Source organism: Rana temporaria, chromosome 10 (genome assembly GCF_905171775.1).
Source record: "Rana temporaria chromosome 10, aRanTem1.1, whole genome shotgun sequence".
Taxonomy (NCBI): domain Eukaryota; kingdom Metazoa; phylum Chordata; class Amphibia; order Anura; family Ranidae; genus Rana; species Rana temporaria.
In genome coordinates, this window is record NC_053498.1 from 32,556,026 (window position 1) to 32,583,467 (window position 27,442).

The 27,442-nt window shown below is 41.5% G+C and overlaps 1 protein-coding gene across 1 annotated transcript; it reads right to left on the reverse strand.

The window, feature by feature from the left end:
• Positions 1-3,744: 3,744 nt before the first annotated feature.
• LOC120916498 (nitric oxide synthase interacting protein) lies at positions 3,745-24,505 on the reverse strand. The gene is made up of 8 exons (XM_040327497.1): positions 24,414-24,505; positions 21,552-21,657; positions 19,075-19,156; positions 15,950-16,091; positions 14,999-15,126; positions 11,353-11,540; positions 7,928-8,036; positions 3,745-4,154 (listed from the first exon to the last, which is right to left on the reverse strand). Exons 1-8 carry the CDS (start codon positions 24,481-24,483, stop codon positions 4,083-4,085), a joined length of 897 nt encoding a protein of 298 aa, XP_040183431.1. The 5' UTR covers positions 24,484-24,505; the 3' UTR covers positions 3,745-4,082.
• Between the last annotated feature and the right edge of the window lie 2,937 nt (positions 24,506-27,442).

Sequence of the window (27,442 nt, forward strand, 5' to 3'; positions counted from 1 at the left end):
TGTAATTAAATCTTTCAATGGAAGAGAAGGGGAGAATACAGATGAAACTCGAAAATTGTGCAAAAGTTCAATTATTTCACCAATGCAACTTAAAAGGTGAAACTAATATGAGAAAGTTTTTGATTTGTTATAATTGTGAAATTTGAATATTACATGCAATCAATAAAACAAGGATTGTACATAGAACAATATGGGACCTCTGAAAAGTATAAGCATGCATATGCACTCAGTACTTGGTTTGGGCCCCTTTTACAGAAATGACTGCCTCAATGTGGCATGGCATGGAAGCCATCAGCATGTGGCACTGCTGAAGTGTTATGGAAGACCAGGATGCTTCAGTAGCAGCCTTCTTCGGTCTCATCTTTCTTTTGGCAATGCACCATAGAGTCTCTATGGGGTTCAGGTCAGGCGAGTTTGCAAGCACAGTAATCCCACGGTCATTGAACCAGGTTTTGGTGCTTTTGGCAGGTGCTCTGGGTCCTTGGTTTCCAAATGAGATCCAAAATTTGCTCTCAGAAAAAAAAAAAAAGGACCGTCGACAACTGAGCAACAGACCAGGTAAGACGCTTCTGACGTTTGTTGTTCAGGAGTGGCTTGACGAGAGGAATATCAAATTTGAAGCCCATGTCCAGGATCCGTCTGTGTGTGGTGGCTCTTAATGCACCGACTCCAGCCTCAGTTAATTCCTTGCGAAAGTCCAACACTTTTGAATGGCCTTTTCCTGACAATCCTCTCCGGGCTGCTTGTGCACCTTTTTCTTCCACACTTTTCCCTTCCACATAACTTTCTATTAATGTGCTTTGATACAGCACTTTGGGAACATCCAAATTCTTTTGCAATTACCGTTTAAGGCTTTCCCTCCTTATGGAGGGTGTCAATGATGGTTTTCTGCACAACTGTCAGGTCAGCAGTCTTTCCCATGATTGCGATTCCTACTGAACCAGACTAGGAGACCATTTAAAGGCTCAAGTACCCTTTCCAGGTGTTATGGCTTAATTAACCATAGTGGGACACTTTGAGCCTAGAACATTTTCACAATATTCTAATTTTCAATAAATCTATCTATCTATCTATCTACACAAAATACCTTGCAATGCTGGAAGGAGAACCAAAAAGGTAAGTGTAGAACAAATGGTATGCTATTACAGGGGACTTTAGGGCCTGAATAATGAAACTGCACCACAACATTTAATAACACTGTATTTTACAGTTTTATTCAAAACAATGAACAGTTACATGGAACAAAGAAATACACACTAAATTAGGATGATTTTATAACATGGAAATCTGTATCCAGCTACAGTGCGGTTCCTGTGCGTTGTAGCTGCAAATTTTCTGAGGGGGGTATGGGGGAGTGTAGTGAGCAGGGAGGTGTGGATGTTGCCGTGTTATGTTAAATAGTAAAAAAAAAAAAAATTGGTTATTAGAATGGGGTGCCTCAATATTTTGCATAATTTTAAAGGGCGTCTTGACTTAAAAAATTTGGAGAAACATGTGCAAGAGAAATGGTACTGGGTTTTTACGACAGAGATGAGAACATAGAAATAAAAAAACACAACAAATTGTGACATCTGCTGGTTTAAAAGAGAATACAAAATATTAATATGCTGTATTTTGTACTTTACCAACAAAAAATATACAATTTTGACAAGCCAGAAAACCCAGTCCAGGTAACGGATTTTTCCATACATGACAACTGCTTTATGACTCAATTGCTGACTGATAGGGGGGGGGGGTGATCTTTTTATAGCTATGGGAAGCCTAAAAACGTTAAAGAATAAGTTCACCTTTGTGAACATGTTAGAGTACATCTCCCTGACCTGCCTGCTTTGAAACCCCCCCCCCCACCCAACAGTGTGCTGGGGGTCCTCTCCCCACACCCATTGTCACAAAAAATAAAAAAAGGAGTGTGGCTGTGCAGGGCTCTGCCCACAGGGATGCGTCTCTTAAATCACAGAGTTCTGTGATTTAAAGGATAAGTTCACCTTTGGGAACACGTTACATGTTTCACCCAATTGTAGGACGCAACATGTTCCCTCAACTGCCCCCCCAATGCTGCCTTCTCTCCCTTTGACAGCAGTATGGGGAGACGTTCCCCCATGCTAGCTGTCACTTTTTAAAAAGAGCACGGCCATGCTGGGGTATACCCACTTGACCACGTCATTCACAGAGTTCTGTGAATGAACTACAAGTAACAACATGCTTTGCGGATGTCGGCCTGTAGTTCTTAATAAACTACCATAGCACTGTTAAGCACTGCAGTAGTTAATTAAATCTTTTGGTCAGTGTAAAACTGCCTGCCCATTCGATGTACAGGCAGACAGCTTACACTCATAGTCTGCAGGAGACCTGTATGGCACCTTAAAAATGGGCATTTATAATAAAAAAAAAATTTAAGTGAACTTATCCTTTAATGAACTACAAGTCCCGTCAGCCTTTGCAGCTGATGATTTGTAGCTCTCAATGAACTACCAGGGCACTGATGCGCACTCTAGGTAATTCATTGATTTTTCTGTCATTCGTTAAGTGCCTGCCCGTATCGAAAGGGATGAACAGATATAGCTATACAGTGTGCAGGAGCCCGACACTGTACCCGCAAGTCATAAAATGCTAATTTTAACCTGAAAAAAATGCATTTATAATTATTATTTTTTTTAAATGTGAATGTATTCTTTAATTATACAGTGCTTTTAGGAAAGGCTAAACCAGTCCAAAAGGCCACTGCTAACCTCTGTTTCTGAATATGTGTTTCCTGTCAGATTCAATGGCTTCACTACTTTTTAAATCACCGACTATGGAAAAGTACCTGCATACTTGTCCCAAGTTGGAGTCTGCAGGCTGTAAATGCCAGTTACCTGGCTGTCTATGCCAATCTTCTGGTTTCAACTCAAGTATGCAGATCAGGATAGTGAGATTCCTCATCCACATTCTTGCTCTGCATCAACAACTTAAAGTATTGAAGAGACTTTGCTTGCATTCCAGCCAGGCAACCAGCATTTTTTAGGAGAGGTCAGCAATTGCAGCCTCTATTTTTATCTCAAGAAAGGTTTTCCTTTAAAAAAGGGGTTGTAAATGTACAATTTTTTTTTTCCTAAACAGCTTCCTTTACCTTGGTGCAGTCCTCCTTCACTTACCTCATCCTTCCATTTTGCTTTTAAACGTCCTTATTTCTTCTGAGAAATCCTCACTTCCTGTTCTTCTGTCTGTAACTCCACACAGTAATGCAAGGCTTTCTCCCTGGTGTGGAGTGTCGTGTTCGCCCCTCCCTTGGACTACAGGAGAGTCAGGACGCCCACTAACACACAGCTCCTTTATCTGCAACGGAGAGGGCGTCCTGACTCTCCTGTAGTCCAAGGGAGGGGGCGAGCACGACACTCCACACCAAGGAGAAAGCCTTGCATTACTGTGTGGAGTTACAGACAGAATAACAGGAAGTGAGGATTTCTCAGAAGAAATAAGGACATTTAAAAGCAAAATCGAAGGATGAGGTAAGTGAAGGAGGACTGCACTAAGGTAAAGGAAGCCATTTATGGAAAATAAATTGTACCTTTACAACCCCTTTAAAGCCTGGAGGCAGCTACCTAGCTAGCATTTTCAGGATGAGCCTACATAGTTTTCTCTGTCTTACCCCCCCATTGCAATAAATATGGGAACAATTACCAACATCTTTGTTCTCCAATCAGAATAGCTCAGATTCATTTGTTTATGTAAAATAAAATAAGAAGGCTCAGTATCCGTTTTTAAAAAAAGGATAAAAGCTTAAATCTTAGATGGATCGCTCACCTTATAAGATATGCTGTAAGAATATGCACAAATTGATCCACTCCTAGGTAATGGGAGGGACATGCGACTGTTCAATTTGAGAGAATAATAGAGGAACAGGAGCCACAACAAACTGGGGGCCGGCTACTTTTATCACTGAGCTGAGATTTAGTTCTGCAGAGCTGTCAGGACCCAACCAATGTTCAATACCTACTTTATTGCACACAAAAGGGAATAATCAAATTTTTGTAGTTGAATCTGTTAAGAGGGCAAAATTACAGGAGGATGCTGAATGGAGAGGTTGGCGATACAAATACTTCTCATGCCTGCATGACTGGTCGAGCTTCTTTAGCTTCCAGCTGTACTCCTGATCCTGAGAATCCTGTGCCACCCTGCAAAGAAGCCACAGTTATTATCCTATGTAGTGAGAGACAGTTACATCTGAAAGGCAATTCACAGCTAAACAATCAGTCCTGTGTGGTTATTTGCAGCGAAAAACAGGAGAGCTGTAAAAGCTTTTTGAGAACTGAAGAGCACTGGGCTCAACATCTGCAACCAGACAGCAGCGCCTGATGTCACAGCTCCCAGAATTCATAGCGGTTGTCAAGCGCTCCCCGAGCCGGAGCATGTAGCCAGACCGGAGTGGATTATAAATAATACATTTTTTCTGATACAGGTTAGGTAGGGGGAGGGAGGAGGACAGAGGCCATATATATGTATGTATATATATATATATATATATATATATATATATATATATATATATATATATATATATATATATATATATATATATATATATATATATATATATTTTTTTTTTAAACAACACCCTAGAGCAGGGATCCTCAAACTACGGCCCTCCAGCTGTTGCTGAACTACACATCCCATGAGGCATTGTAAAACTCTGACATTCACAGACATGACTAGGCATGATGGGAATTGTAGTTCCTGAACAACTGGAGGGCCATAGTTTGAAGACCCATGCCAGAATAGAATAGAATTAAAAAATAAAAAAAAGAGTAAAGTTAGCCCAATTTTTTTTTTATTGTGAAAGATAATGTTACACCAAGTAAAATGATACCCAACATGTCACGCTTCAAAATAGCATCAAACTTTTACCCTTAAAAATCTTCCTAGGTGACGTTTAAAAAAAATTCTATAGGTTGCATCTTTTGAGTTACAGAGGAGGTCCAGGGTTAGAATTATTGCTTTCGCTCTAACGATTGCGGATACCTCACTTGTGTGGTTTGAACACTGTTTTCATATGTGGGCGCTACTCACGTATGCTTTCGATTCTGCGCGCGAGCTTGACGGGGCGCTTTAAAAAAATGTTTTTGTTTTCGGATGTATTTTAATCCATTTTATTTATTTATTTTTACACGGTTCTTTAAAAAAATAAAAAAAAAATAAACAAACACACACAAACAAATTTTCCCCTTTAAGAAGAATGGGCAGAAGTGACATTTTGACGTCGCTTCCGCTATGCTATGGAGATGGATGGGGGCCCATCTTCCCCTCATTCGTATCCACACACAGCAGCGTGAAGCGCGGGAGAGGGTTACCCCCCCTCTCCCGCCGCCGATACGGGTGATCTTGCGCCGAATCAGCCACGGGGACCACCGTTATCGTTTACAGGACCGGCCATGGAAAAGATGAATATCTTAGTTATGGCAGCAGCTGCTGGCGTTACCGAGATATTCATCTTTAAAGTGATGATGTATATATACGTGAGCCGGTCCTTAAGTGGTTAATGTTGAGCTCTATACTTCACTGTCCCCGGGGGGGGGGGGGGGGGGGTCACGCTTGTAACAGTCAGCCTTGCAATGCCTCATGGGACTTGTAGTTCTGCAAAAGCTGGAGGGCCACAGGTTGAGCACCCTTGCAATAAAGCGATCATTTGAAGGCACATTTGAGGCAATTAAAAGGATGTAGCAGCAGCAATAAGCCCAACAGTCCCAGGACAGTGACAGGGCTTGAAGATGCAAGTATCAGCCGACTATCACTCACAGTATAGAACCCATTGAGGCCCCAAAAAAAACGCATCATCCAGCACCACTTTCTAGAAGCACTTTCCTCCCAGAACCCAGCCAAGCAACTGAGGACTCAACACATTTGCTACCTCACAGCAGGTCCCATGCTGTGAATGCCATTTCTGAGCCCTCCACTGGTCAATGACCGATTGCTGCATCTCCAGAGAGTGTCTCAGATGTGTTTTCAAATGATCACTTTTCTATAAAATGTTTTTTTTGTTTTACTGGAGCAAAATGAGGGACCTTCATTATCCTTCTGTCAGTTAAACCAGCATTTGTTGTGTGGGAGTGTGCTCTAGCAGCACTACATCTCTATATGCAAGAACTAGGGTTGCATCGATAAATTGTAAAATAAACGACTTAAAAAAAAATGTATTTGTTATTTTTTTTTACATTGCTTTCTTTGGGGGGGGGGGGGGGGGGGGTGTACAGTGTCAGTTTTTTTATATTATTTTTACAATTTATCCTTTAATCATTTTTGTTTGTTTTTAGATTTACCAGCTGTTTTGTTTTTTGTTTTGTTTTTTAACAGACCCCTGACATCTCCCCTTTGAGAAAGGGAAAGTGGACAAAATATTATAAATAGAGAGCAAAAACAAACAAACAAACACACACACACACCAAAAGCGAGAAAGCCGGTAAATGAGAGGGAGGACGACACCGAAAGCCAGGAGGAAGACCCAAGGAGGACACAGGGGACAGCCAGGGGTGATTGGTGTGGGCAGTTACAGTGACCGATCCCCCTGTATAGCCTTTCAATAAAGCAGCTGACAGCCGTGGGAGGGAGGAGGAGGCGGCGGCAGAGAAGTATTTGTCAGCTATTGAATGGCTATACAGGGGGATTAGTGCCTGCAACTGTCCGCACGATCACTTGAGAGGCTGCCTGCCCCCCCCCCCCCCCCCACCGCTGCTACGCTAAGGATGCCTGGCACGATACAACAGGTATCGGATCAAGCATCAGAGCATTTCCACGAATACCGATACTCATGCAAAAGCTTGGCATTGGTGCAAACCTAGTAAGAGCTACTATATACTACACCAACAGTAAAAGGCAAGAGGACTTAGGCACTGCTGAATATCATCAGGATACCAGCACGGTGTGGACAAATTTTAAAAATTGGAAGCAATGGATCTGTGTTGTCCATAGTGACCTACCCATACTGACTAGAAAAAGATAGCTGAAATCTGATGCCTTGCTATGGGCAAAAAGTACAGGTTTTCTTACTTCAGTTTTATAAATTGTATTAAAAGAACTTTGGTGCCACAATGACTAAGGCCCCTTTCACACTGGGGCGGGAGGTGCGGTGGCGTTATAGCGCCACTAAAAATAGCGGCGCTATACCGTCGGCTTTGCTGTGGGATTAGGCCGATAGCGGTGTGGTATTAACCCCTGCTAGCAGACGATAAAGGGTAAATACCGCCCGCAATGCGCCTCTGCAGAGGCGCATTGCGGGCAGTATTGCAGCGGTTTCCCATCGTTTTAAATGGGAAGGAGCGGCGTGTATACCGCTGCTCCAAAGATGCTGCTGGCAGGAGATTATTTTTCTCTCCTGCCAGCGCATCGCCTCAGTGTGAAAGCCCTCGGGCTTTCACATGGAGTATGCAGTGCAGGAGTTTTTCAGGTGGTATAGCAGCGCTATTTTTAGCGCTGTACAACTCCTCAGTGTGAAAGGGGTCTAAAGAAGCGCATTAAGGCAGACAGACAACACAGGATGAGAAATCCCGCATGGAAATCATAACACTACTTACAAGGATTTTTCTTCCAATTGAACCACCAGAAAAGCATGCAAAGTTGCAAAACCTAAGTTGATCATTTGCTGTCTCTGTTAGCAGAGGCATTTCAAGTTTAGATCTGGGTATTTGTTTTTTCTCTGGATACTAAATTCACACCACACACCCCCCTTTAGAAAATGCTTCAATAACTGGTGCCCATACACAATGTTTTGAGACTTATACCATGGTACTTTATAAGTTCCTGAAATACCTGACAGCTGTACATGAGTTAAGACTAGGAATATTGTTACTATATAGCAGAGGTGTTAAAAATAAAGTGGATAATCTTTTCCAGGCGGTGGATGTTTAAAAATAATTGCCAACATTCTATTAGGAACAAGGGAATGACAGACACTTACCCTCTGCAAAACAAGAATATCCTTCTCTGTAAGCTTCTCTCCACTGACCGGATCAGTCATGTCTTTCTTAATCAACTTCTCCACACACTCCAATGTGACCACAGCTCCCCTAAGCGATCAGAAGAAAGTTGTCAAAGAATATGTTACTCCAACATTTTATATTCATGATATGTGCCTGCTGTACTATGTATTTGTATGAAAAAGTATCCTGTTCTCTTTGTATTGCTTCCCTTATGCGAAATACCTGGTGTTCCTGCCAGTCCCTCTGCGTTCCCATTTCACACTATCCACACTAGGCACGAGAGCACAATGTAGGGGTTCAAATTTACTTTTAGGAAGTAAAAGATTCAAATACACCTATACAATTCTACATCCTGGGCTTGGTCTTCCAACATAGTTGGTCTACACTAATATATATATATATATATATATATATATATATATATATATATATATATTCTCGTTACCCTCTGACCGCGAGAGATGTGGATCACATAAACACGCGACAAGACTTACAACATAAATAGACCTGAAGTGTGCCTTGGTGGTCTGGTCAGTATGCCAAGAAAAGGGGGCATACCCAAGGTAAGTAATGGGTAGTTAATTGAAGGATATGATGAGAAGTGCCCTGAAAAAGGGAAGGGCGGGAGGGTGTTGAATGCGATTGAATGCGCAGACTCACGGACATGAGGTGAGCTGGGAAGAGTCGGCTCAGTGACGTGTAGTACTGAACCGACAAAGAGCATGTGTGAGTGGGCTGCTTAAATACCCTCCGGGCTCCTCCCATAAACTCAGGCCACCATACTGGATATATATATATATATATATATATATATATATATATATATATATATATATATATATATATAAAAAATTATACATTTTTTTATTATTAATAATTATAGGCTGTATAGATTTGTATGATTCACCCTGATAATGAATAATAAGGCAATACAAAAAAAATTTACAAAATGACAAGTCCATCAAACAATCCGCAGTACCCATTATGTCCTCCAGGTGTCAGCATATATCCAACATCCAGACTAGTGACCCCAGATCCAATCACATATGGTCTGGGGTGAAGAAATAAAAAAAATATGTCTAGACTGTAGACAAAAGAATGTCATAACCTCAATGGGAGATAAAACTGAATGAAACGAATGAATGAATCTTGTTGATGCACTGCAAATGCAATTCATGTGTATGCAAGGAAATAAATGTTTCCCATTTCAAAGGTTACCTTGTCTCTGTCTTTCAAATGAAAATGTTCAGTCTACAGTAAAACTGCCAAGGTGACATTTAACTCTAGATCAAATATGAGCTACACAGCATCAAGCCTTTCCTATTAAAGGCTTTTTCTAGAAAGCAATGAATGGGTGGGTGATGAAGTCACAAAGACAATCTAATTACAGTTGAAGAAAACATGGGAAAAATATTATTATATATATATATATATATATATATATATATATATATATATATATATATATATATATATATATATATATATACACACACACACACACACACACACACACACACACACACACACACACCGTGTGAAAGGACATCCAGTTTAACTGGTACAGTTTGCTTTGTATTAAGATATTGTACATACAGCGAGTTACCCTGTTCTTAAAATAACATTTACGTTTTGCTACAAAAATGTTCGTATTTTAAAAGAGTTCTCTCTCCATTTGCATGAATACAAACAGATATGTTGCCTGGAGGTTTTTATCCCCTTCATGCCTCCCACTTACACAGATTGGTTGGTGGACTGTCATGCAAAGTGCTAGACACATGACGTGTGATGCAAGAATTTGGGATGCCTTCTATCTGATGCCGCATACAGACGATCGGAAATTCCTACAAGAAAATCGTAGATTTTTCTCACACCACAGAATTTTGGCTCAAACTTGTGTTGAATACACACGATCACACAAATGTTGCCGGAAATTCCGACCGTCAGGAACGCAGGGACCTACAAACAAGTTCAATGATTCCAAGCATGCGTCAAATCGATTCAGAGCATACGTTTTTTTGTGCGTCAGAATTGCATACAGATGATCGGAATAGAGAACCAGCTCTCAAATTTTTGCTGTCGGAAATTCCGACTAAAAGCTCACATCTAATTTTTGTTGTCGGAAAATCCGATCTCGATCTTGTGTACACGGCACGAGCCAGCCATACGATTATGAAACCCACATATTTAGGCCTCAAACAGATGTACTGAGATATACACCCATGTGAAAGGCCATCTTCACCTGTGCAGGGTGCCCAGGTATTCCATTCAGCCCCATACAGTCAAGCCTGTTCAAATCAATGAAAGATGGGCAAGCTGCACAGACCTGCATGCACAGCCTGGAGTGTGCATCTGTTCAAGACTGATACACGGATCAGAACAGAGACAGACTGCAGCCTGATCTGTGCATCAAACCCGCACAAATGTTCGCTCCAGGATGTGCTTAGAGATCCGTGCAGCAGCCTGCCTGCACAGGATACCTGTGCATCCTGAGGGGTCAAGATGGCCCTTTGTACAGGTGTATAGATCAGTACGCCCATTGAAAAAGAAGCCTAACATTTTAAAAATTATCCCAAAATTTAATTTTCCTGCTATATAAAAGGGGGTTATTTATGAAAGGCAAATCCACTTTGCACTACAAGTACAAACTACAAGTGCACTTGAAAGTGAAGTCGCTGTAGATCCGAGGGGTACATGCACGCAGAATAAAAAAAAAAAAAAAAACACAGCCTTTTAGCTTGCACATGATTGGATAATAAAATCAGCAGAGCTTCCCCTCAATTTAGATCTACCCCTCAGATTTACAGCGACTGCGCTTCCAAGTTCACTTTCAGTGCAATTTCAAGTGTAGTTTGCACTTGCAGTGAAAAGTGGATTTGGCTTTCGTAAATGACCCCCAATGTTTGCCTTTAGTAAATCAACCCCACAGTGCACTTTGCAAATGCAGTTTCCCCCAGAGATTAGTAAATGAGGGAAGTTCTGCTGACTTCCATCATCCAATCATGTAGAAGCAAAATTGGAAAGATTTTGTTTTTCCTTGCATGCAATTGGGTATTCTTTGCAAAGTGAATCTTCACCTCATTTACTAACCTCTGAAGCAACTGCACAGTCTATTTGCCTTTAGTAAATCACCCCCATTGTACAAGGTACTTCTGTTGTACTGAAATTACTGTACTGCAATTTCCCCCCCCCCACAAATTTTCTGAAATGTGATCAATTCTATCTCGACCCACTGTAAAATGTAACGGAAGGATTATACAGATTTTTTTTGTTAGGCTGGGGAAGAGAAAAGGAAAAATATCGTATAAACCATCAATGACGTGTCACTTTGACTTCATAGGTTTTGCTCTATTTTTATAAAATGAGCCTTTTTTTTTTTTTCAAAAACACAAAAGCAACTTACGAAGGCCGTAAAACTGCACAGGGTACAGAATTGCCAAGCATATCCCGCGTCACTGCACAAACATATCTGTCTTGACGGTTTATGAGACCGACCCGATCCACCTTTTCATCCACTTTAGTAAACTTTACATCTATCAAGTCTTTCATCTTCAGAGGCTTTCCACTCATGGGACAGTAAACATTCTTGTCCTGTCAAAAAAACAGCAGTGAGTATCAAAATGTGGAAATGTGTTCTGAATGGAGCCACTAACTGAAACACCATGAAGGTCTACAAAATACATACACATATACTGCATACACTACATGTATGTTGCCCAACTATTGCAGATTCCTACCTACTTCTGTTTTGGAAGTAATACAAACACCCTAAGAATCAACAGCATCTTGGGGTTCATTATATGGTGGATAGTAACCCAAATTACCTGACTTGCAGCATCTTACCTTCTTCCTATGGACTGGTGAAGTACTTTAGAATGCAAGGTTCGGCAATGAAGTCAGCGCAGAGCTCGTGGCTGCACTGGCGGACACGGGCAGGCTGCATTTTTGCGTATGGATAAAGTTGTTGTTAATATTTTTATAACTTAATTCTGCATAGAACATTTAAGTGTAATTTCATTAGATAATATATGAGGGCATGTTTAGAGGCAGGGGTTGGGCGGGGCAACTAGTGGCAAGTAACCCTTGAGGCCTGGCTAATAGCTCAGGACTTGAAATTTTGAGCCTTCGTCATCCATAGCTCTCCTCTTCCCCATTCTCTACCCCCCTCCCCTCTCTGCCCATCAGCTTGAGACACTACCTGCCCCTGCTGCTATATATTTATTTAAAAAATGAATATATATATATATATATATATATATATATATATATATATATATATATATATATATATATATGTGTGTGTGTGTGTGTGTGTGTGTGTGTGTGTGTGTGTGTGTGTGTGTGTGTGTGTGTGTGTGTGTGTGTGTGTATATATATATATATACACACACACACACACACACACACACACACACATATACATACATACATACATACATACATATATATATATATACACACACACACACACACACACACATATATATATATATATATATATATATATATACACATACACATACCATCCCACCTGTTATACAACGATGCGTGTCCCTCTGCTGTATAAAAAGTATGCCAATTTAAACCTCATCCCAGAGCGTCTCCTCGCGCTCATGTGACTACATTTCTCTCTCCTCCTGGGCGACATCAGCGGGAGTTCTCTGCCCTTATCGCTATAGCTGTCAGCCGGGGAGAGTCATGTGAGCTTAAAGTGGAGTTCCACCCATAAATATAACATTACATCAGTAGTTTTAAAAAAATGTCATTAGCCCTTTACGAAAATCTTTTTTTTTTTTTTTTTTAGATGCCTTCAAAGTGTTGTTGCTAGGCAGAATAGTTAATCTTCCCACTTCCTGCACCCTAGGTGCTTAATGCTTCCTAACCTACACCGCACAGACTCCTGGGAATGTAGTGGGTGTAACTTTCCAGGAGTCTGTGCACTCCCCAGTCTCGAAGAATCATGCGACTTGGACAGTACAGGTGCTGAAACCTGATCTGACACTGCATGTGCAGCACTGAGCATGTGCTAGATCTGAAAGGCTGAAATCCAGGAAGTCATACAGTCTGGCTTCATGATGCCCACACTTAAGATGGCCCCAGTCAATTTCTATTTTATAAAGTGTCTAAATGCTGTAACAACCTAACAAAATGGACCTTAGTTTACAGACTAACTATACTAGAATACATTAAGCTTGTGCATTACATGGGTATTTATATTTAGAAAGTGAAATTTTGGCCGGAACTCCGCTTTAACAACCACTTTAAAGCTAAATTATAGGCAGATATAAACAGGCACTATTCCAATGCACGCTCCAATCTGTACATTGTATTCCTCAATTCTAACAGAAAAAACTAATGTCTCCTTCCTAGCTGGGCTGTGTGACTTGACAGCTTTATAAATCCTTTGAAAATGAAACAGGGATGGTCTCTCAGCCAGAATCATGTTAACCAGAATAGCACATCTATAACTATTGCACATCTATAACTATTGCAAAGAGACTTCAGTTTGCTTAGCATTTAAAGCAAAACAGTAGAGGCTTTATTGCCTTGTCTGGCGTTTGTTGCACAACTTTTGTGATGCGATATCCAAGTCAAATATTTACTTCAAAGCTACTGCTTGACCCAGTAACATGCATAAATACGGAATATTTCTGCACTCCTTAGTATCTTTATTGAAGCAATAAAATGACATCACAGGTATGACCTTTTAATGTTCCAGTCATATCTGTGATATCATTTTAATGCTTCAATAAAGATAAAGAAGTGTAGAAATATTCCGCATTTGTGCATGTTATTGAATTTCACAGACAAGCTGTGCAGCACCCTGGGTTCCAGTTCACAACATATGAGATTCGGTCACTCACCGAGAGCGGCATTACTTGACCCAGCACCTATTATGCAGCTATTGTGACTGAAATACTTAAAGCGGAGGTTCACCCTCAATGACAACATTCTAGCATTAAATTAAGCATAGTAGCGCGAGCTACAGTATGCCTTTAGTTATTTTTTTTGCCCCGTACTCACTGTTTAATCCTATAGTGAAGACTCAGACTCCCCGAGGGGAATGGGCGTTCCTATCCAGAGGGAAGATGATTGACGGCCGGCTATGGCACGTCACCCTCCCCGAAGATAGGAGTAGGTCTTGGCTCTTCACGGCGCTATACGGCACCTGCGCACAGACTAGGCGCAGGCGCCGTGAAGAGCCAAGTCCTATTTCGGCTATGTCCGGAGAAGCGTGACGCGCCAGAGCCGGCCGTCAATCATCTTCCCTCTGGATAGGAACGCCCATTCCCCGCGGGGAATCTGAATCTTCACTATAGGATTAAACAGTGAGTACGGGGCAAAAAAAATAAAATAAAGGCATACTGTAGCTCGCGCTACTATGCTTAATTTAATGCTAGAAAAAAAAAATATATAGGGTGAACCCCCTCTTTAATCCTGCATTTACTATACAGCTTTTGCAGCTTGACTGTTCTCTGTGATAATGCGAATACGGAACCAAACCTACCTAGCATTACTGGAAAGAAGAGTGATTTGGAAGAAGGACACACAATGTAAAAACAATCACAGAGGAAGTGTACTGAAGCATTGTCAACACTCCAGCCTTACATTGGAAACAGGTGTGTGTATAAACTATACTTATAAGCAATATTGCTATAGTGGCTGCCCATATAGGGCCCTATATGGGCAGCCACTATAGCAACATTAATGTGAAGTAAAGGGGAAAGGTTTGTATGGTTTTAGGAACATGTATGTAAAATTTTATTATGCGCAATTAAAAAGGAAGTTTTTATTTTTAGGAAAAACAGACTGGTAGCGAATAAATAACATGTAATATAATACAATAATGTAATCACTGTGCTGTTTAAATGCAGGCAATAGATCTAACTATTGTTAAATGGGTAGCAGAATGTAATCTATGGAGATATGACATTTTACACATTTAGCTGCCTGGAGTTCAGTTGGAAATGCCTTGTATCCTATTAAAGTGAATAAATCCGGTACATCACTCAAAATACATTGGTTTTGTTTTTATTTAGGATACTCACTGGCTTCTTCACAAGTGTGGATTTGGCCTCTGGTGTCAGCGATGGGATCCAAAAGCTGGGAAGCTGCTTGTTTTTATCCTCACCGCTTTGCCGACTGCTGCTGGCCTCCTCTACTGAGCCATTACCCTCTAAAAATGTAATAAAAAAATCCACAATGAATATTAGGATATCCATGCAGCAGCTTCCTCAAAAATAAAACAAAGAAAGCACACACAAGATCATGTACTGTACATGAGATAATATTCAGAAACGCATAAAATCCCCCCAATAAATAAGCAGGAAGCCAAACCAAGATAAAAACTTTCAGACTAGAATGTGAAAAAAAGCTTAGTGTGACAAGTGACACAGGAAGCTATTAAACAAAAAAAAAACCCACACACAAAATAGTGGTGACACTCAAATCCATTTCTGCTGCTCCTCCCATAGCAAAGATGGCTGCCTCAGGTAGCAGCGCTGTGCGTGTATGCATGTGTACACAAGCAAACACACATGCAGTCAGCTTGGTAACACAGTCTGTTAAAAGTGCAGGCTTAGCGTTACTGAGCAAAGTTTCCTGCCCAGCCACTGTGCCCGCCATACAAGCATATGCAGTGGCTGGAAGAAATGTGCAACGTAATGCTGCACCTGAACGTTTAAAAGCCTCCACATCACTGAAGAGCTTCAGCAAAACTTTACCAGGCTGTGTGGTACCGAGAACAGTGTTTGGTATGAGAAGAGGTAACATGCTTTCAAAAATATATGATTTATAAGAAAGGGAAATCTTTAGCAAACATAAATTAAATGGAAAGCACTATATACAGCAGAAGGGTTAAACTGCCCCAGAAATTGTGTAATCTAAATGCACCACCAGTTAATGGGATGAGTTATCAACCCTGCAGACTCCACCAACAGTAGTGCATATAAAAAAAAAAAAAAATTGGATTAGCAGAGAAACAAAAGATTTCACTATACCCATTTTCTTTGAGAAGGGGTTGAGTGGTTTACTGATGATGGACATTTCCTTATCAAGAAACACTTTCATTTTGGAGTCCTTTGCAGCTTTGTTTAATTCTTCCATTTCTGCCTTCTTCTCATTCTTCTGCTTTTCATACAACTATGTGATTATAAAATAAAAAAATAAAAAAAGGATTCTGTCTTTAGTCAGGAATTTTCGTGCACAAACAGCACAATTTTCTAAATGCATATTACAGCCACTACAGGTGTTGACTTTGCATTTCAAATGGCTGCGATTTAACCAATTTTAGGAAAATAGATTTACCCTATAATAATTGGGACATCATTTAACCAATAAAATTGAGCAATGTCTCCAGCAAAATCCTGCATATTTCATTAAAGTGGTTCAAAAGGTACAATGTTTTTTTATTAACCCTTCTGTATGCAGCCCTCTTACTAGCCCCCCTAAATACCCGATCTTGATTCATCCATGTGCACAAGAGCAGCGGTTTCCCTCGGCTCTCTCTCTCCTCATTAGACAGAGGCACAAGCGGGAGTCGTCAGCTCCTACTTCTTCCAATCACAACTTGTGGGGAGAGAGCTGGGGGCGGGGCTGCTGGATTGAGGTCATTACTATTTTAAGTGATGAAAGTTTCTGGAATCTTTATTGAAACATGTTAATTTTGAAGGGTGCTGAGGACAAGAGAAAATGTATGCAACATCTATTTCTGTGTCAGGACAAATTTCAGCATGAAAAAAAAACGTAGTTTTTCAAAAACGTCATTCAAAATGATGGTGTGTGGGCTTCACATAATTTTTCAGGTTCTGAAAAACGACCAAAAAAAAAATAAAAAATTCGAATATGCTGCATTTTTTACTGTCGTTTTAAACGATGTCGTTTTTCGGGTTGTAAAAAATGATAGTGGTAGGGGTAAAACGACGAAAAAAACCTGCGCATGCTCAGGAGCAAGTTATGAGACGGGATCGCTCGTTGTGGTAAAACTACCATTCATAATGGAGTAAGCACATTCATCACGCTGTAACAGACAAAAAAAATCGCGAATCGTCATTTACTAACACAGAATCAGCTAAAGCAGCCCAAAGGCGAATGGAACTTCCCCTTTAAAGTGCCATTGTACGTCACCGCGCTTTGCTAGATCTTTTTTGAAAAACGTTGGTGTGTAGGCAACATCGTTTTAATAATGAAGTTGGGAAAACTTCGTTTTTTTAGACATGCTGAAAAATGATCGTGTGTACGCGGCATTAGTGCCACCTTCCTTGGAGCGAAGCTAAATGTAAATTATGCTCAGCTTGGCTTTTCAAACAGTACAAGAATGCCTCACAGTTGAACATGAGGTAGCAAGATGGTGGGGAAGTGACCCTTCACTATGGAAGGGACCCAATACCTCATTCCTCCTTCTGAAGCTACCATCTTACCAGAGAGAAGGGCATTAGCAAGTAGTCGCCTTTAAAGCGGTTGTAAAACCACTTTATTCTCTTCATACAATTCCCTGTGTTAGAGAACGTTATGCTCCCCAGCGCATGTGCTTTATACCTTATTTCAGAGGGCCACTCATGTGACTGCCCGCTGACATCAGCTGGGAGGAGAGCGGTAGGCGGTCACGTGATCGCCGCTCTGAAATAAGGTATAAAACTGCATATTTTTTTATATAGCACATAACGTTATCTAAACACAGGAGGTTGTATGAAGAGATCAGTTATTTTGGCAGAAGGAGGGGAGGGGCAGATGAGACACAGCAGGATGACTGAGGCAGATAAACTGACCACAGTACCATGGCTCAGCAGCCATGATAAAAACGTGGTCAGTTTACAGAGGGGAGGGGAGCACCAGGTAGGGGTCCAGCCAGGTATTTTAGATGATAGAAAAGGACAAAATACACAGCACTGTGCTGTTTTCCATGCTTTAAAGGTAGAGGATCATTTTTTTTTAAGTTAATTTGGCTGTTCTGTCTCACTTTGTTTTGCACATCACTACACTTTCTCACGAGCAGCTCATTTGTCACTGAGATTTCATAGATGCCATTTATTAGACTAAACCGTAAAAACTGGACCAAAAAAAAAACATTAACCAAAGCAGGCTTTTGTCCCCATTTCCACTGTAGAATGCCTGAGGGACCTAGCAAACATGTGGGGTGGGGTGGGGTAATGTGCCTACAGTTATGCATATAGGCAGTCAGCATTTTCATTGCAACTTCAGATGGGCTCTGGAGGAACAAAGGTGTTGATTTACTAAAACTGGAGCACTCAGAATCTGGTGCAGCTGTCCATGGTAGCCAATCAGCTTCTAACATCAGGTAGTTCAATTAAGCTTTTACAAGGAGTTCACATCGGAGCGATTAGACAAGTCAAATCGCATTCCAAATAGCAACCTATTGTTGGCAACGGCACTGTCCAAACGGGTGTGACTAACTTTGCAGCGCCACACTGATTTCCAAAAGTAGTTCCTGTACTACTTTTGGCGACTTCAGGGGCGATTCCAAACCCGCTTTCAATGTGAACGAGGGCTAAAACATAGAAGCTGATTGGTTTCTATGCAGAGCTGCACCAGATTTTGCAATCTCCAGTTTTAGTAAATCTCCCCCCAAAATGTCAAACAAAAAGGTATGTGTTGCGAGCTGTGAGGTATATGCTATAACCATTAGATTGAATTTTTAAAGTATTCTGTACTAAAATGAATATAGAGGCTAAGCTTGTCCCCAGGCTGTAAGGAATACGATGGCCACCTGTCTCTGGAGTGACCCAATCCTGCTTATGTGCATTTATTTTTTAGTATGCATTTTTATGCAAAGGGAAAAGGGGGGGGGGGGGGGTAATCACTGTAGAGCACACTTTGGGTCTGCTAAAGAAAGTCAATATAAAATGACTATTTAGTGACTCTGCAAATCACTAAAGACATTGAGCTTTAAACTTTTGTTTACACTGCCTGAGATTTCCTGCATGACACACTTATGAACTACAAAACATTTGCACAACTGTGTACCTTTCCTGGCAGCTCATAATGTTTTTGAAATATGGCATCATGGTATGAAAAACAAAAGGCCCATTTGCTCCACTAACAAATGGATATATATTCACTCTTGTGCATCACTCTTTAGTAAAACCCCATCATCACCATGCTTCACCTTCATCTGACGAGCAGTCTCTTTCTTCTGGTGCAAGATGTATTCCAAGATGGCTTCTTTCTCAAAGATGTATCCGTCTGGCCTGCATACATAAGCATCAAGAGAAACTGATCTACAGCAGCATGGCACAGTCAGCAATAAATCTTTAAATACTGTTTTCTATAACCAGGTAAATGATTTTGTTGGTTCATAAAGCTGTGTCCCTTTTTGCAGTGTTTTAGAGTGAACCTGGAACCATAAAAGTACCTGCCCAACAGAGCTTTTTTTTTTTAAATATTCACCGTGGACTTTGCCGAATAGAGTTTTTCAGACAAGTGGTTATTTATATAGGATAAAGAAAGCCTGATTCTTATTCACATAGGTATAAATGGCCACTGTGTGGGAACTAATTACAATAAATTTGGGGGCGATGAGCTTTACTATCCACATAGCTAACCCACTAGGGCTGAAAACATAACTTTTATCATCAAAATTATAATATATTTGTGTTTATTGGATTCACAAACAAATGTGGCTTTCTACTAACAGGGGAAGCATAGAGAGTTACCAAGAGAAATATATCAGTTTCCACATAATCTTCATAAATGTGGAGATATCCATCTATTGGCACTAAAGGAGACAATATTCTGGCATACGCTCTCTCAAAGAAGCCCTTATAACGTAGTATCAAAATAAAGACACAAATTCTCAACTGAGCTGTAGTCATCACCATCAGGGAACTAATATTAATAAAATGTTAATCTGCTCTGAGCTCACTTAAAGATTCCAAACATATACGCTGGCTTGGGGCTCAAAATTTCCAGTCCTAAGCTACTAGCCAGGCCTCAAGGGTTACTCGCCACCAGTTGCTCCACCAAACCCCTACCCTGCCCCTAATCACACCCTCATATATTATCTCATGAAATTACACTTAAAATGTTTTATGCAGAATTAGGTGCCCAATAATGCAGCCTACCTGTATCCATCAATGCCACCTCACCCGTGCCAAACAAAGCAGCAATCCTGTGCAGGGGAAGAGAGGAGAGGACTTCCGGCAGGAGCACAGAGGAACATCGCTGTAACAGCTTTAATTTCAATTGCCTTTTGTTCCCACCACAGGCAATTGCTTACAGCCCCGCCTTCTGGCCCTGGGACTTTGATATGTCACATGTCCCAGGATTGGATGCTGTGTTCTGTCTATCAAAGTACCCGGACAGGAGGCGGGTCTGTATGCGACAGCGAGTGCAAGGAACACACAGCAATTGAAATTAAAGCTGTTACAGCGATGTTCAGCGCTCTGATGATTTGTCAGGCTCTCTCCTCTCTCCTTCTGGGTGATCACTGGGAGAAGAGCTTTTATTCAACCCCGCCTGCCAGTGCTCCCTACCCCACTCTCAGGCAGCCCACACTCGCCAGCTCTCATTTTCCACTCGCAGAATGTGAGTGGAAAATTTGAGGGCTGCCCTAGCTGTTTAAGTGCTTAGATCTGAATTGTATATACTTCCTAGAACTGTCTTGATAAATTTAACTTATGGCCATGTGGCATTCGTGGCGATTATTATACCCACCTAAGAGCTGAAAGTGGCGAATGAAAGTGTGTAACTTGAAAGAAATAACTTTGCCTACAAGGCCTAACTACACTTCAAAGAAGAGTGACATATACTTAAACACTCTTTGAAGAACATGCTGACTCTTCACTATAGGTCCTGATGACTATTCTCTATATTTCAGGTAGATTGCTTTTAGGGCTCTGGGGCTACACCCATCCACAAGAAAGAGCTCACCTACCATCAGCACACAGCGGCTTGCTTTCCCCCAAAAGCTGGATGAACTGGCAAAAGGGGGACACATTGACTGTCCTGGCCTTGAAAACAAGAGAACGGCGGCCAAGATCTGCCCCGTAAACAGGGGGTAACACAGACGGGACACAGACAAGGTAAAGCACCCGCCTCCTGCACCAGACTGCCCACCAGGCTTCTTGCATCAGTTCCAAGGAAACGTTACACCGTCCAGAGAAAAAAAAAAAAAAAAAACACACACATACACACACACACACACACACACAGGACTGGATTACTCTGAGGGGTAACGCGATTCCAGCCCCGATGGGGAAGGGGGGGGGGGGCGGTTGGGGATTTGGAAGGAGGGAGCGAGCTCTATTCTCATGGTCTTTCCTGGAAAAGGGACTTGAGAGACAGAGAAATAAACAAACAATTTGTGAACCCACATGAAGCTTTTTCACGTTGTTGATCTGTCAATAAAATATCTTTCTAGACTCTATCGCTACTGATGGTGTGTCCTTGTTATGCTCTGCGCATCAAGAAGTCAAACAGTGGCATCCTACAGCCCCTGGTGGCAACTTTTGTTTTGCCAGGCAGCAACCACCCTAACAGATTCCATTTTTTATATTATATTCTGGGCTACGTGCAAAGAAAGCTGAACAGCAACTGGGCCTCGAAGATAGCCCATATTTGACATGTGGTCCATTCAATACTTACGTTACCACAGGATCTTTACATGGCTGGAGAGATAAGCAGCAGCAATCAAAATCTTTCACGGCATCTCTGCTGAGCCGAACAGTTTGTGTTCCATATCCAGAAGCAGCTGAAATACAAACTAGCTGTTTGAGTACGGTTTCACTTCAGTCCCAGCAGGAATTTATTAAAACAGGACCTTATTCTAGAACTGTTGGTTATTTAAATAAAACCCCCATCAAGACAAACCTGCGCTTGCCATTTTAGATTTAAGCAAACCTGTACTTGGCCTATACAAGGCAAACATCAGGATTTCTTCATAAGCACCTTCAAAGTAAATTTATTTTCATGAGCTCCCCCACTGCCACGTTTTCTCAAAAAGGCCCTAAAAACCCAGAGTGCAAATTCCAGGTTGGGTTGGAGTTTGTACGGGGCTAAATACCTCTGGGAAAAAACTGTTCTCTAATAATTGTTAGCATTTTTCTGCCAGGGCTCCGACGGGTGACTAGGACGCTGAGGAAGCAACCAAAAGTAAGTACAACTGCCCAAGGTACAGGTACCGTATAAGACGACCTTTTACACCTTAATTACACAGCCAAAGAGCGGGGGTCGTCTTATACGCCAGGTGCAGAGGCCACCAGATGGATGTGAAGCCCGCCTGGTGCTCGGTAATACTGTTACATACAGTATGCGCCACTCAGTCAATCCCGGCGGGCGATGCATTTTGTTGCTGAATACAGAGCTTGTTAAGCCTGCTCGGATTGGAGCGGCGCGGGCTGATGTCGTCACAAGCTCTGTATTCAACAACAGAGTGCATCGCCCGCCGGGATTGGCTCAGTGCATACTGCAATGGAAGTCACCTTTTTCTGTACTGTACTTGCCAATGGAGGCTAATAGACCGTGGACTTCGATTAATACCAAAAGTGGCTGCACCTAGAGGAGGAAGTGTCACCGTTTTCTGGGCAAACTGAGCCAGGAGAGAGGAGTGCGTAGACCTATAGATGGGGTCTAGCTCTCAGCCTGCCAGGACCAGAGCCATCAGGAGAGAAGTTAAGATGATCTGCTGCGGTGCCTGCTCACCTCTACCATGAAGAGAGGATGGACCAGAATCTAAGTCTTCCAGAGCTGCCTTCAGACACTGAGCTTGGATCGGAGCTACGAGACTGCATCCCTGTGTGAGGTAGTCTTATACGGCGAGTATAGCCCAAAACATTGTTTTCATTGGAAAATTAGGGGGGGGTCGTCTTATACGCCGGAAAATACGGTAGGTACAACTGCTCAATGGACAAGTTAAAGGTTAATTTTAAAGATGGAGCTGATGAAGCCTGACTTGCATACTTGTCTACCCATTAAGTAGTAAAACGAAGGAGGCAACCCTATAGCTTGCATTTTGAAAAATCAGGTCAACAATGGTTAAATCTGTGTCAACTGTTGTTCTCACTGTGGGAAAGCCTTCTTTTCACATAATATTAATGTGTGCTGACAACATATCTAGGGCTGCAACTAATGATTATTTTCATAATCGATTAGTTGGCCGATTGTTTCTAATAATCGGTTAATAACATTAAAAAAAAAAAAATGTAATGTTGCAGTGATTTTTTTAGCCAATTTGTTGGTGGGCAGATTAAAAAACACAAATTGCCGCAAAAACACATTACATGCTTTTCTGAAACTTCTCCATTGAAGTGTATAGAACCAAAAAATCATTTTGCGTTAAAAAAAGTCCTTGCCCTTTCCAAATAGGCAGCAGCTGAAAAAAATCATGGATGTGAATGTGTCCCATAGGAAAACATGTAAATGAACTGTAGTGCGTTTCTGCAAAAAGCACCAAAAAACACAGAGGAGTGACTCAGGCCTGAGGGGTTAAAAAAACTTAAATTAGTACAAAAAGAGCAAATAATTGCTACTGTAGGGGTTAATTTTTTACTGTTGGACAGTGAAAGTAATATTTACAGTAGCGATTTGCTCTTTTTGTACTATAAAGGGCCAATTTTAGTTTTTTTTAACCCCATTATGTTACTGGGCGATTAATCGATTATGAAAATGGTAATCGATTAATCGATTAGTTGTTTCGGCCCTAAACATATCCTTTATCCGATTACTGTAGCATCATTCACCTGTTGCTTCAGCATCCTGCAATTGGATGTCTATCAGTTTGGTGTGCGATGCAGATATCTTTATGATTGCTGCACGAACGACTCATTTAGAGCCGACATCTATACTACAGTCTTGTGTAATCACACATGGTTGATATTTACATGTCAGCTCTGAGCAGCAATAGCAGACAACAGGGTCCATGTATGATAGATAGATAGATAGATAGATAGATAGATAGATAGATAGATAGATAGATAGATAGATAGATAGATAGATAGCAAATGTTTATATGCGTAAGGCATACAATACAGCCCTTATGCAGGACCTCGGATGCAGATTTTTCTTATTTTGGTTTACGTAGCTATACACTGCAGTTCAAAACAGACCTGTGTGCATGGGCCCATAAGATACAATAGTGCTACATTAAAATCTGTACAAATTACAGATCTGAACGTGAAGATCTGCACACTTGTGTGCAGGAGAAAAAATATAAGCACTGCCATTGCTTATCCCCTTCAAGAAGTGCTAGTTGCCTGGCTGTCCTAGCAGAAGCACTAACCCAGAACAAGCAGGTCAAAAAGTCATAGAAAAGTCAGAGCTTCTGATCGTACACTGGTTTTTAGGTCACTGACTTAGAAAGAACGGAAACTAATGTGTCATTGTGACAAGTAGACAACTGGTTACTGTGACAAGAAAGTAAGATGGGGGACAGGGTCGCAGCCCTTCACCATTCTATAAAAAACTAATTAAAAACATCTGTCTGGAATTCCATTTTAAAGTGCTACAAACCAGTGTCTTTCCTCTTCTCGTAGTAGGTGTACACAGCTCCAGCTGTGCAGTTTTTTCCATGTCTCGTCATCTTCAGTCACAGAAGTAGTGAACTATAAATAAAAAAAAAGTGAGGTTTCAGTTTACAGCTTATTTAAAAAATTTCCAAAAGGAAAATCAAAACAATATGAAAAGACAAGCCAGACAGTTGCCTGGCCGTCTCTGCCCCAAAATGTTTGCCTGTCTACAGAGCATTTTCAAATTTGTGCAAATTCAGCCAGGGCACTGACCTTGAGGGAAGAATTGATCATTTGGGATGGATACTCCCAACTGATAATCACAAGGTCAACAATAGAAGTGACCTCTTTAAAGTAATCGGTTGTGTTTACACCATGTTCAATACAATAACAGTGTGGTAGTCAAATCTACCTTAACCTTATGTTCTATTAATCAGGAAAGTGGAACACTTAAAACACACAACACACACTTTAGCCCATACTATAGGAGTATGTTAGTTGCAGCCCAGGCTGGCACACAATGCTGAGTGTGCTGGCACCCACTGACACTGGCTATATTTGACAGCTTGCTAGGATATAATTTACAAAGCCTGGTTTACCCACCTCCTCCATGTCACTGAAAGCCAGGTGGTGGCTGACAATGTTCGTGTGCTTCATGGGAGACGCTGCCAGATAGCCTACAGGGGTACCCATGCACCTAAAAGTATGGGGGTTTGGGGCCAATGTCTGAAATGCATGCATAGGGATCGATCAGACATCTGACATGCATGCTTTGGGACTGGCCTGAGGTGTGAACTGCATGCATTGGAGCAGATCTGAAGTGCATGCATTAGGGTTGAACATGATTTGCATGTGGCTTTGTAATACAATTTTGCACTCATACCTGTACTGCTAAATGAAAGTTGAACTCAATTATTATATAATAACATTACCAGTGCAATATTGTTCCTCTTTAAAGGCAAACCATAATGGTTTGTGTTCATTTTTGTTTACAAGTTGCTAAACTGGCCTGTTATATAGCTCTTTTTTACTTGTAAAATGTCCTTTTAAAAATAAATCAGTATCATAGTGCTTCTATAACAATGTGCATTTAGAGCATTCTGGGCATGCATGTAAACTGGAAGTGACAGCCAAGAGGCAGCAGGAGATATGTGGCGCTGACATGCAAAGAATGAAAACAAATACTTTATTTTAAAACTATAGCATTGTTTTAAAATACAAAATATGATCCAGTTAGGGTTTACATCTACTTTAATTACCAAAAGTGTTCTACTAAACCAGGTGTCTGCAACCTGCAAACATGGGCTGGCATGCAATTCTGTTTGGCTGGCACCCACTGACACTAGCTATAATTGACAGCTCACTAGGCTGTTGATTACATAGTCTGGCTTACCCACCTCTCTGATCTCACTGAAAGCCCACCAATAGCCGTGGATGTTGTATAAAGAGGGAAAGAAGCACAGAACAGGTACAGGGTTTGAGGCTGACCTAAGTACTGAAGTGCATGCATCGGGGGTGAACCAACATCTAAAGTGCATGCATTGTGGCTGATCTCAGATCTGAAGTGCTTGTACTGGAGCTGATCTGATGTCAAAGTGCATGCATTGGAACTAAACTGACATCTAAAGTACATTCGCTGGGGCTGACGTGAGGTGTGCATAGGAGCTGAACTGATGTCTGAAGTGCATGCATTAGGGTTTAACTAATTTTGTGTGTCTAATATTTACACCAGGTGTCCACAAACTTCAGCACATGTTCCCAGCCTGGCAGACAAAGTCAGGCTTACCCACCTCTCTGACGTCTGTGAACGCCAGCTGGTGACGGAGGATGTTGTATGCTGTGCGGAAGAAGCCCAGCATAGGTATAGGGTTTGGGGCAGACTTGAGATCTGAAACTCATACATTGGGGCTGATCTGAGGTGTGAAGAGCTTGCATTAGGGTTGAACATATTTTGTGTGTGCGCAATAGGCGATACATTTTTGCACTTAGAGCTGCACTGCTAATAGTGAGAGTTAAACTGATCTTTATATACTAACTTGCCATTAGCAGCACAACTACAAGTCCAATAACTAAAAATATACTAAGACCACACACACACACACACACGCTGGTTTTCTAATGATTGTGTAAATGACACTTAGGCCCCTTTCGCACAAAGGGTCTGATCAGGTCCGCATGTCCATTTTTCTGGTGGACTGGATCGAGTGGTCCATTCACCCCCATAGACCAGCAGGTGTAATCAGACTTGTGTCCATTCACACCCCCACCTCTGCTAAAATAAATAAATAAAGGGGATGCACATTTTTTTATATGCTCAAAACACTCCTCACTGAACGCACCTTCTTCTAATTCTCTTGTGTGCATGATGAGGCCTACATGTGGAAGAGTTCTCTGACCCCTGTACTACACTTAACATTTCATCAACTACTACACGATCAGGATCCAAAAAGAAAGAAAAAAGAGTGACTGGCAAATAAATGGAACCCATTAACCCAAACCACCATTAGGAAGATCATGGCTCTCTCGCCTGCTCCTGAGGGACTACCAGTACCAGCATTCATTACCGCAGCTGGAGAGCCACAGACCAGTACCGTGATATCAGTATTCTCCCCATGACCACCGATACCGCCCCTATAAAAAAAAATATATACAATACCCAGCGATGTGATCAACCTGTGTTTACTTTTCCGTGCCCGGAAGTGCCGCTCTGTAATCCCAAGCAGGCGCACAGTTATGACGTACGTATGTTCCCAGTGTTTGCCACATGACCTGCCGAGGGGCGGAGCCGTCGTGAGAGTCCCCGCCTATGTTGTGTGTTATTCGGGCGGGAGGGGGAGCTATGATCAGGGCTGTGACGCTCGTTCTGTCAGTAATTCCCTTCCCGTGTACTGAGGAGGAGAGACGTATCCCAATAAATGTGTGACAGACAACATTATATCAATGAGTGACACATGAAATACGCAGCAAGAGGGACAGACTCCTATATACACTAAATCATTCACAGCTCTTTAGTACAGGAACTCCATTCCACGG